This window comes from Tauraco erythrolophus, chromosome 3 (assembly GCF_009769465.1).
Source record: "Tauraco erythrolophus isolate bTauEry1 chromosome 3, bTauEry1.pri, whole genome shotgun sequence".
Taxonomy (NCBI): Eukaryota; Metazoa; Chordata; class Aves; order Musophagiformes; family Musophagidae; genus Tauraco; species Tauraco erythrolophus.
In genome coordinates this window covers 99582648-99594920 of record NC_141467.1, presented here as the reverse complement: position 1 = coordinate 99594920, position 12273 = coordinate 99582648, and the positions used below count along the sequence as shown (strand labels likewise).

General features: G+C 42.1%; 1 protein-coding gene across 1 annotated transcript in view; it reads left to right on the top strand.

Moving 5' to 3' along the window:
• The window catches only part of FAM135B (family with sequence similarity 135 member B), a 155879-nt gene that overhangs the window by 135516 nt on the left and 8090 nt on the right, over positions 1-12273 (top strand). The window contains exons 10-14 of the mRNA XM_086609581.1: positions 1380-1453; positions 5243-5397; positions 6936-8997; positions 10706-10872; positions 12128-12219. Of these exons, the coding sequence (XP_086465707.1) occupies positions 1380-1453; positions 5243-5397; positions 6936-8997; positions 10706-10872; positions 12128-12219 (2550 nt within the window). The remainder of the gene's footprint in view (positions 1-1379; positions 1454-5242; positions 5398-6935; positions 8998-10705; positions 10873-12127; positions 12220-12273) is intronic.

Here is a 12273-nt window from a genome sequence, read left to right as displayed (position 1 = left end):
TAATCATTAGAGTAGAGACACTGAGAAAAGGGTAGGATTCACCTTGCTTAGCTTTAGGAGTCTACAGTGTAGGTATTGGCATAGCTTACATTCTGGATCCTGTCAAAGTCAGTGGAGGTCCAGTTACTCTCCAGAGTGACCAGAACAACTCTCCAGTTGCTCTCCCCGAAGGCATAGAATTCAGGAACAGGTGACTGATGCTGAGACTCCTCTGGTTAGTTTGACTAGGTCTCCCTCGACTCTGAGAGGACCTAGGTGGCTTTCAGTCAAAGGACCCAACTCTGTATGCTCCAGCTTGTGGTTGTTACCAGCCTCGATTGATGCCGACTGCCTGTTTGACCTTTGGCAAATTGCACACCTTTGTGTGCTTCGGGTCCTCCCCACATAGACTGTGTGCAATGATACTTTCCCAGCTCTGGGAAACAGTTTGAGCCCCAGATGAAAAGTCATGTTACTAAGACATAGTCTTTTTGAAGGGATGCTGTTTTTTTTTGTTTAGAAAGGCCATTTGTTAAAGCACAGCTGCAATTTAGGGAGATGCCAAGATGCATCGCTTTTCACTGCCATTTTCTGACACTGTAACAGAGAATTACAAATATTATTAGTAATGTATGGGCTGCAGTTTAACAGCTTAGTACATTTGATTGCATATTATGGTGGATTCATTTAAACTCAGAGCTTATTCCAGGGCAGATAGAAGCACTGAGTTTTTTATAGCTTATTTCACACTCTGTGCTCTGCCAGCCACTTCAGATCTGTGGCTCTTTTGTAATTGATTATCCAACACTGGATAAAATCTAATGTCCATGAAGAGATTTGAAGAGCTCTCATTTGTAAGTATCATGACATAGGCAGATGTGTTTCTACCATGTGTTTCTACCATGATAGGGCTTATTCTTCTCTGGGCTGATACGTAAGACTTCCTTTACTCTCTTCAGAGTGACTGTGGATGTTCACGGAGAAGAGATGATGAATTATGAATTGTTCTAATTTAATATAATAACTCTCCTCTGCTGCTATACAGTTTGCATGGTGAGAAGGGAAGAAATCTTCCCCACTTTAAGAATACAGGGGAAAATGGTAAATTTGACAGCTTTTAGAAAAGTAGTCAGAAGATGCACATAAGCAAATCTTGATTTACTGCCAAGACACACTTCTTAACCTCCCAGTAAAATATGCAACAACACCAGCTGCTTTGTGCTGGACTGGGAAAGTGAAGGGGAATTGAAGTCTTTGGTTATTTCTGTCACCGGAGTGGTGCAACGCAGATGGATCATACTAAGGAATCTGGTCCTGACAGTCACTGTTCTGTTATTAGCCTGATTGTACTTGGCATCTTTCAGCAGATCTTAGATTTCACTTGTGTGTTTCCCCCTCAGGTGAGGAGATTCTCAGAAGCCTTCTTCTACACTGAGCACCAGAAACTCGCTGTGCTCACGTTCCAGGAAGGCCTGTAAGTGAACCATTATTCCTCTTTTGTCACTGGAACAGCTGAAAATGTAGTTTAAAATATTTTGAAATCAAGACTGTGGTCTTTTTCTGCTGAATATGGAGGAGTTTTGTTTGAAAGAAGTCACTGTATCTGTTCTAGCTACATATCATAAACTCATTGAAACAAGTGCAAAAGGTAAGTGACTCCGATCAGGCGCTAGAGATTATTAATGTCAACATTCCTATATTCTAGGGATATGATGCAGGAGATCCTCTTTGCCTACATCTCTTCTCAGTTGTAGTTGAGTGCATATCTCCACCGACACTACCAGCCTCAGGGCAAGCAGAAATATCTTTCGAATATCTTTCTTCAATTAACTTCCTAAACCCACTATACCAAATCCAGTACTGGCATTTCTAATGGGAAATAGCTGCTGACAAGCAACAAAACCTTAACATTTGAAAATATTCTTTTTATCATCCCTAATATACATTTGTGGGAGTAGGCAGTCATGGATCTCTTTTAGTGTTTATTTCAGCCCTACTTTCTGTAGCAGAAAGGATCTTTAAATGCAGACATGAGCATTAAACAGCCTATGCAAAGCTGTGGATGTTCACTAGATGCACAAGTGGAGGACGGGAATGGGGGGTATCACCACATAAGCTGGAGGAACCATGGGAGTGATGTGAGCTCACGGCTCATAATCAATTGACCAAGAATCAACAGTGCAAAACAGTCTGGGAAAACAAATGTTGCACTGGGCTGCATTCATAAAAATATACTATAAAACATGGGCAAGGTAAGTATTTCCTTCTATTTGACACTTCTTGCTTGGAGCCAAGCTGGGCAGTACGAGGAGCCAGTTTTAAAGCTACATCAGGGCAAATACTGCCTTCAGTTTTAGCCAATGATCCCAAGTGGAGCACATGGATAATATTCAGGACCTGACCCCTGAAGGCAAAGTTCAAAGATGCTCAGATTTGAATTTCTGACTGACGAGGAATGTCCGGACTATTTATCCACTGAAACAGCCTGTCACCACAGGGGACCACAGCGTTGCCAGTGTGGAGACACATCTTTCAGAAGGGGCTTAAAGGACATGACATCAGGTCCTGTCATGATGAAGAGGCTTAAGTGAGACATCTGCTTCTGACCTAGTGCAAAGAAGAAAATTACTTTCTCAGAGCTGTCACTAGGGTCATTAGGGATGATTCAGTGTTGGTGGAAGGGGCCGTGACTTAATTAGCAGATGGGTTGTACAAGGCTACCTTGTTCTGCCAAATTAGAGCAGCACCATGGCTGCAGGGGCCCAGCTGTGCTCACTTAGTCCTCCCATGTCAGGTTTTAAGTGAGTTATGTACAAGAAAAACCCCATGTCAGGATCCTGGGGTGAGGGCACAGGCAGTCATGACCCCATTCAAGCAAACATAACCCTGCACAGGGGGAAGCCTAATTGCATGAAGGGTGTTTATTTCTCTAGCCAACCACAGAAATAGCCCATTTCCTACAGATAAATGTAGTTTTTCCTCAGTAATTATCAAAGAGACTGAGTTAGAAAAAGTAAAATAGTCTACAAACTTTAAAAGTTAGTCTATATAGTAAATTTGGACTACACAGGCCTCATGGTCAAGTCATGTTTTCTTTTTTATTTTGCTAGATGATGTAGTTGGAAAAATAATCTTGGCTGCCAGAATATTATTAATGTTGGGGTTGGCAACAGAGAGTATTAATTAGGTTTGCAGAGGCTCCAGGTGAGATCAACTCTCAGTGTGCCAGGTGCTGTACAACCACCTCAAACAGTAACACTTATTTCCCCCAGTTGTCTATTCTTTCCTACCAGACAAGAGCTTTTTTTGCCTCCTGTACTATTATTGTGAATTCTGTGTGAGGGCATGCACCTACATGTGTGACAGCGTTTGACTGTTAAGACAGAAGAGGACACACCATTCTCAATAGGTTTGGTATCACATAGGGTGGGAAGCTCTAGTGGGTGACATATCTTCCTAGTATTTTACAGAAAAAAATATTTTTGCTCACACCTTTCAGTATCAATGATTCATCTTTTGTGCCAGAGATTGGTCTTGAAGCAAGTTTGGTGTATTTTTTTTACCTGTGGTCTTTAGTAAAACTCTGATGCTATTAATTAATACATCAGTGAGAACTTTATTACAGTGCTGAGATTTTACTCTAAACACCCATGTGTTGCTGCAGGCAAGAATGAGCAGTTAGCTGTTTGTGGTTCCTGTCTGAGTCATGTTTTAGCAATCAATGACTTGTTTATCTTTGAGGAAAAAATAACTGGCCTACACATAAAAGCAAATGATAGACAGCGACAATTATGTTCTGAAGATGAAGCTGATACACTGGCTGGGACAAGATATTTGTGTCTGAATACAGGACTTCCATGATGGTATGAGGATAGACCAATTCAATTACAAATCTTTTGTTTGAGTTCTGCTTCATGATGTATGAAATGTGTTTCTTCTAGTCAACTGCCACATGGTGATTACCTGCCTTCTGTCAATGATAATCTGAAATTTTTTCATTGTGCTGTCTTAGGGGATCTTATAGCAGCCTTCCAGTACTTAAAGGGGGTCTACAGGAAACCTGGAGAGGGACTTTTTACAAGGGCATGTAGTGATAGGACAAGGGGCAATGGATTTAAACTGAAAGAGGGTAGATTTAGATTAGATATAAGGAAGAAGTTTTTCACTCAGAGGGTGGTGAGGCAGTGGAACAGGTTGCCCAGAGAAGCTTTGGATGCCCCATCCCTGGAAGTGTTCAAGGCCAGGTTGGATGAGGCTTTGAGCAAGCTGGTGTAGTGGAGGGTTTCCCTGCCCATGGCAGAGGGGTTGGAACTAGATGATCTTTGAGATCCTTCCAACTCTAACCATTCTATGATTCTATGATTCTATGATCTGTGCAGGATTGCTTTCGGCTGACCATCTATGAAGTTTTTTGACTTTCTCTTTATTCCTTAGGATAAACAGGCTAATTCATTTAAGACTCAACAAAACTAAGCAAACTTCGTATTTGATGTTTTCTTCATTTTTTTGAGGAAGATGCTTACTTAGGAAAGCTCATCAGAAGTAAAAATTATTGTATTTGTTTAGCCAAACATCTGTGTGCCAGTTTAATGTCACATTCCCTAATGAATGCCGGGTAGCATTTTACATGGCCCAAAAGATGGACACAGGCAGTTATTCTAGCTTTGCCAAAAGGTGGTAGATGAATTGACATGTCTTAGCTCTTCTAGATGCCTAAGTACATGAGATATCAGTGTTCTGAGGACTGGCATAAGTGAGATAGAAGGCCTACCATGAGCCCTTCTTGGCCTCGTTCCTCCCTGTACTGCTCAACCAAATTTTTGATTGTTGCTTCCTGAATCTGGGTTTTGAAACCCTTACCACAGCAAGAGCAACAGACCTCTTTTGCTGACCGGAAAGCCAACTGAGAGATCCAGTCTCAGCCAGCTGCAGTGACCCATGGGAGGACGTCAAGGAGCTACAGTAGCTAACAGAAGCCTGTGGCAGGAGCAGCTGGAACAATTTCCAAAAAGGACAAAAGTTTTGCAGTGAGGGAGTGTGCAAGTTTTAGGTGTCTCTAACTGAGAGCTAGAAATCAACTCATGGGAAACCTCCTAGGAGCCGTGGGTACCCTCTCATCATGCAGTGCTGCCTTCTCTCCTTTTACACACATTGCCTCTGTCCTCTGCCTACACATCCAGCTTTACTGCTGAGTTTGCAGGAGTGGTGGAGAAACAGCACAGTAACTACTCAGACACTCAATTTCTTTGTACTTTGCTGCCAGGATCCAAAGTCACGGACAGATTTCTACAGAAATTCGTAATTCGGAGTACTTCACCAGCATGCCCCCGCTGCCAGCAGAATGCCTCGACATAGATGGGGACTGGAACACGCTCCCAGTTATCTTTGAAGATAGGTACATGGATATGCCTTGCAAAGGTGAGTGAAACACCACAGGGTATAACTTCATGAGACAGCTTGAGCTGAGGGAGTTTCACTTCCCCTGCCCAAGTTAAGTGATCTCACGTCCCTTGGGAACTATGAATTCCATCTCCAGTGTGACATCTAGTGGTAAGAAACTGCAGGACACGAAAACACAACTTGGAAAGCCCAGCATTGCCTCTGAAAGGCAGCATTGCTTTCCAGAAAAATATTTTCCCCTTGAGTACCCAAATCAAAATTTTAATTAAGAAATCATTCAGTTCTGCAGATTTGTACTAAAACCTCATAGCCCTTGGTTCCTTTTTGTTTTTACCCAACTATTAAGATTAGCAAAGCAGCAATATGTATTAGTATTATAGGTGACCATGGTCTAGTAAATATGAGCTGTGGGCCAAAATTTCCACTCTTCTGGAGTTATCCAACTGCCTAAATTTTGCAAATGCTCATTACAGATATTTGAATTGTTAAACTGAGTATTAAACTGACTTACAAGCAAGAGCTATACGGTGAGCAGTGTGCTATGACTGAATAAGCTCAATATGAGCCGCCGAGAAGCTCAATATGAGCCGGCAATGTGCTCTTGCGGCCCAGAAGGCCAACCGCGTCCTGGGCTGCATCAAGAGGAGCGTGGCCAGCAGGTCAAGAGAGGTGATTCTCCCCCTCTACTCTGCCCTCGTGAGACCTCACCTGGAGTACTGCGTCCAGTTCTGGAGCCCCCAACATAAGAAGGACATGGACCAGTTGGAGAAGGTCCAGAGGAGGGCCACGAAGATGATAAGAGGGCTGGAGCAGCTTTCTTATGAGGACAGGCTGAAAGAGTTGGGGCTGTTCAGCCTGGAGAAGAGGAGACTCCGGGGTGACCTTATAGCGGTCTTCCAGTACCTCAAGGGGGCCTACAAGAAAGATGGGGAGAGGCTGTTCAGGAGGGCCTGTTGTGATAGGACAAGGGGTAATGGTTTTAAAATAGAGGGAGGTAGATTCAGATTGGATATTAGGAAAAAATTTTTTACCATGAGAGTTGTAGAACACTGGAACAGGTTGCCCAGGGAGGTGGTGGATGCTCCATCCCTGGAGACGTTCAAGGCCAGGTTGGACGAGGCCCTGAGCAACCTGATCTAGTTGGAGATATCCCTGTTCCTTGCAGGGGGGTTGGACTAGATGACCTTTGAAGGTCCCTTCCAGCCCTAACCATTCTATGATTCTATGATTCTATGATTCTATGACATCAGGAAGAAGTGTCAGCTCTGTTTCATTTTCCTATGCTGTAGACACTAGCAGTTTAGATACAATTATACTGAGGAAAGTATGTTTTGTTGATATTGTCTTCTTTGGCCCAATTATATTTAATGACTATAATTCTAGTTAAATGCACTCCGGCATTTGCATTTGTAATATGCCTCTAATCTATGTATAATTTTTATAATATAAATATACGTACTTTTTTAGGCCTTACAATCACTTTTCAAAGTCCCACATTACCTTGGTGTAATTTGTTGTGTTCTTGCAGGTAGCACTTCTTTTTTTCTTTCTTTCAGATCAGAATTTGGAAGTTTACACAGATTTTGAGGTTCCTGCAAATACCCAAATGGATGTAATAGATGACAGTGACGATTTTACATCAAACGATGCCACTGCAGTCATGAAAGGAGACTTTGGGAAAGGTACTCTGATAATACACACAGATAGGATAAACGGGAATCCCTCCTGCGTATACAGTGGTACTGAAGGTGCTGCTTACACAGCTAAGGATTTAAACCAGCACTCCACATCTCAGGTATGTACAGTGAACAAAGAAGGCCAAAGGAAACCTGAAAATATTTTTGTTTCAAGTAAAGAAACTACTTCTGACTCAGAGATAGGCAATACAGAAAGCACATCAGAAGACTTTAAAACATCCAAGGAAGTTTTATTAAAAGACAATAAACTTGCAGCAGATGTTACCTGTGAAGATATGACACCTAGCAATAAGGATTCCCACAAAAGTGAGCCTGTGTTAATTGTCAGTGCTCAGTATGAGTGTGGAGCACATGGAACTGATGGCTTAGAAGACAGGACTAAAATACATAAACCAGCTGAATCTGATCATCCTGAGAATAATTTCACTTCATCTGAGCTTGCACTGAATGAATTAACCAGTCTTGCAAAAACAGGCGATCCCAACACCAAGACTCAGCTCCCTGTTTCAAAAGCTTTGCCCACCCACAGCTTTGAAGTGAAATTGTTTACAAAGGAGCAACGAGGTGAGGAGTGTGAAGAATTTACTCTGATGTCAGGGGTTATAAAAAGATCCTCCTCTATAATATCTGATTCAGGCATTGAAAGTGAACCAAGTTCAGTGGCATGGTCTGATGCTCGAAGCCGGGCATTGGAGCTGCCCAGTGATCGAGACATCCTACACCACTTGGTACGAAGACACGCCATCCACCGAAATTCCCTGGAGGGTGGTCACACAGAAAGCAATACTAGCTTGCCCAGTGGGATCCAAGCATCACTCACATCCATTAGCTCTCTGCCCTTTGAGGAAGAGGAGAGGGAAATGGAGCTCACCAAGCTGACCAAATCTGTCTCAGCTCCTCAAATCAGTAGCCCAGAAGAGCCTGCAGAGGAGGTGGATATATCCAAACACAGTGAAGCAACCTCAGGAGATTCAGGAGGAAACTTAATAAGTTGTGCGGAAACAGAGGGTGGAGATAGGCAACGAGTCCTGGACTTTTCTGGGTGTCCAGTCGCCACTGAAAGTGGACAACTAGAACCAAGACGACATCCTAAATCCTCTGTCAAACACAGTAGCAGTAACATTCAGTTACACGGGGAGGAGGAGAAGGAAGGTTTTCCAGAGACTTACTGTCATTTGGAAAGTGCAAGCCCACCCATTTGTCCAAAGCAGCTCAGAGATAACATCTCTGAATGCCAGTCACTGGAGAGCAATGATGAGTGCAGCTTAAAAATGCCAAGAGCTTGTAATTACCTGGACAAAAATATAGATAAATCTGATACATGCATCGAGGATCCAAAGCCGGATGGTTTAAAAAGACAAGACTTCTACTCCAATAGCAGAACTTCAGGAGAGGAGAGTTTCCCACAAAGCATAAAACTGGTACCAGATTTTTGCTATCCTGTTCCAGCTCCTTCAGAAACCTCAACTGAATTTGGCTCAATGCAAGGAGAGTGTGGTAGCTCGCTTGCTGATGAGAGCCCAGCAGTGTATGCAGAAACGCAGGGGTTACAAGAAATTGAGCTCAATGACTCACCTGCCTCTGCAGACCCCGCTGCAGGATCCTACCAGGCTGAATATCCACAGCAATCCGAGAGCCAAGAACATAAACTTGTAGCTAATGGCACTGGGTTTCATGCAGCGATGACGACGGAGGGAGTAGCACTGGAGAGCAGAAAGGCTGTTGATGTGGTTAACCTGTCCGTCTCTTGCACAGCCACGTGTCTTCCCTTTTCTTCTGTGCTCAAAGAGACCCCTGCTACTGTCGGCTTCTCTGCAAAGCAGGCTGCATTTCCCATCACACGCCAGCCTCTGGGCTCTTTCGGAGTTGTCCCTTCCAATTCAAATGAGGAGGATGAAGAGACCAATGAAAGGATGCTGAAGTAAGACTGTCTAATTACTTTCTTCATTAATGTTACTTTGTTGGGAGACCCTGACAAAGTTGAGGGCCCTATTACAGTAAGCACAGGGTAAGCTTGCGCTCAGAGACATCCGAAACGAATAAATAGGCAAATGCTTTCTATAGAATACATGATCTAAATAGACAGGTAAGATGAAAACACAGAGATCAAGATCGTCAAATTCATTAGGTCCTTAATACTCATGACAATCATTAAGATTTAGGTGTCTAAACAGTCATTAAGATCTGGCCTTCCTTCATGAAGTCATGGTTATCCAGACTTGGATATTGTTTCCAGATAGTTGGTTGACTATGGAAGTGCCATAGCTCGTTTTTCTCTTCTGCTTAAATAATTGCACTCATTAGCTAAACAATGAAACAGGAGCGCAGATTGGCTTGTAGGGTCTCAGCTTCAGCTTCTCAAATGGGAAAAATGGGAGAATTGGCATCCTAGGTAGCTGGAGAAGAGACATTATTTTTTCTCTTGCTTCATTGCCCATGGCAAAAGTGCCACATCATGGCTTTCATTTCACAGTGGCCCATTTCACAGACTGACATGCTAGCATGTGTTTACTTTTGTTGTATTTTTTTGTCTCTGCCATACTGAGAGAAAACAGCAGATTAGGAATTTCTCAGCCCATTCAGCTGCCCAAAATGTTGGCTCTCTGCATATACATTCATTTGCTACGCAAGGCTTTATTTTTGTTTTTTTTGAAAGCATCTTGAGGTTTGTTTTATAGACCCTGCTGTAAATCCTGCTTAATCTAAGCACAAAATGTGTTCCTTCTTTGTGAAGCAATATATTTAAGCCCGTATTCATGCATATGAATCCAGGGCCTTCAGGGCCATGGTCCGAATGATAGATTTTTCATTCTTATGTCCCTTTAAAGTCAGTAGGGCTGATGTAATTGTTCACCATTATATCTAGTGATTTTAAGCTATCCCCAAGTTTTAAAGGTTTATATCTCCTAACCTGGTCCATCCCAGTCTTCTACCTAATTCTACACTTATGTTATGATTATTAGTTCCCAAAATCTCTGGATAAGTTTTGCTAAGTCAAAAAGCCACTGAAGAGTTTGGCACCTTCAGCCCGCAGAATGCTGCAGGGTGAATTTGTGTGTCAAATTTTAGACCTAGAGTAGGAAAGGAATTAGCTTAATTTAGCATTGAGCTGCTCTTCCTCTTAGTTACTAAATATTTTAAAAAGAACTCAAAACCAAATGAAAAATATCTCCTTATGAGATGCATCCTTTAACTCCACAGTCTGAGGAATGGGGAGAACACCTTCTAACTACCTATAAATGCATCTAGTGCTAGCAAAATGATATATTTTGTGTTTCTGTATCTATAAGGCTGATGACGTTGTTAAGATACAAAATTGCTCATTCTCTATCTTAGTCTCATTGTTACGGGCCACCAGAATATTATTTTTCATAAATCCTTCTTTCCTCTAGCAGATTTGAGTTGCTAATGGGCTTTAGCTATTCCCTGCATGTAGCCAAACCACTCAGAAACAATTTTGCTTCCCCACATCCTGGTTTCTCTCGATCAGAATAGATAAGGAACAGTATCCAAGTCTCTAATAAAATTTGCAAACATAACTTCTTGCAAATACCAGCCTCCTCATTTCTAGTTTGAAAGTTTGCCGTTGAACACTCGGTTCTATTGTGATTAATTAATGTATTCTCCAGTTTTTATCAGGCCAAAGAAAAATTTAAAAAAGAAATGAAGATTGAAGGATTTCTGTACAGTGACTTATCTGTACTAGCTTCTGATATCCCGTATTTTCCACCAGAGGAAGAGGAAGAAAATTTAGAAGACGGCATTCACCTGGTGGTCTGTGTCCATGGATTAGATGGTAAGGCCAGGAGGAATTGCTATTTGCAAGTCATTTTGATATAAACAAAAAAAAAAAAGGCCAGATGTTCAGCAAGTTTGAAAGAAAGGAGCCTAAAGGAAGTATTTATCTTCGCTAAGTGTTTAGTCCTTATTATGTTATTCAGTCCATTGTAATAAAATTCAAGGAGAATATTAAATATTTGCTCTAAAAAAGGGTGCTGCAACTTTTTGCTATTGTTTTTTTAAACAGAATTCTACACCAAAGTACATCAGTCCTATGAGTGCATTACAGTAACTCTTGTCTTTCCACAGATGCTTGGTTGTTTTGCAGTATGTCATCAGGACAAAAATATTATTTAAAACCCCTCCACGTTGTTATAGGGTAGACAGTAGCCAGCTTTAGAAAGTGGAAGAATGAAAATAATTATTCAGGAAGTATGGCCTGGAATTTTTTAGGGATATGCTTTCCAAGCAGAAAACACGTTAAACTTAAAACTTCTCTTGACGAATTATTGGTGTCAATGGGAAAGGTGTAGATGTTAAACTTGCACCTACAGAAAAGGTGGGATAGAGACTCTGAAATCTCAGGCATTTGAAATCTCAGGCATTCTCAGAAAGCTGGAAAACAAGCTCTTGCTGGCTTGAGCAAGGACTGTTTGTCATTCAATATCTTAGTGGAAGTAATGTGCTTCTCATGAGATGGAGTATACCTCCTTTTCCAGCAACACATTTCAGAAGACCTTGGAACTTCCTGCTATGGAATAGGGCATGTCCCAAAATATTAGGAGCTTGACAGTATTTCAGTGCTGACTCTGTGGATCCACAGATGCAAGCTACTCTGCATCTGAAGGCACAGCCCTATACCCCAGTGCATGTGCCGAGGTCCCTGGCAGGGCTGCAGTGTCTCCTGTGGATATCACCAGCTGTGAAGGTGAAAGGACAGATTTCAGCTTTTCAGTCTTTTTGTCTTACCTCTGCTGTTCAGCAAATAGGGGACAGAGTTATTGTGGGCCTGATCTTTGCCCTTCCTTCCCACCATTTACACAGTTCCCAGCAGCAGGAGGTGAGGTCCAGCCCCACTCTGTGCAGGCTGTAGGTATTCTTGCTCTGCTGCTGTTTCAAGGCACGATCCTATGGCATGGTGAGCTGTCTTAGCAATACTTAGCAAGAGCTCCCTGGCGTCAAGGTTTATAGGAAGACAAATGTATAATATTGACTTTATATGAGTTAATTTTCTGTTGAAGTACATCTTATATAGTACCATTTATTTCTAGGTAACAGTGCAGATCTGCGACTGGTAAAGACTTTTATAGAACTGGGACTCCCTGGTGGAAAACTGGACTTCCTAATGTCTGAAAGGAATCAGGTAATACAGACCTAATTTCTGTCTTCCTTTAGAGCTGCTACAAGCTGTTGACAT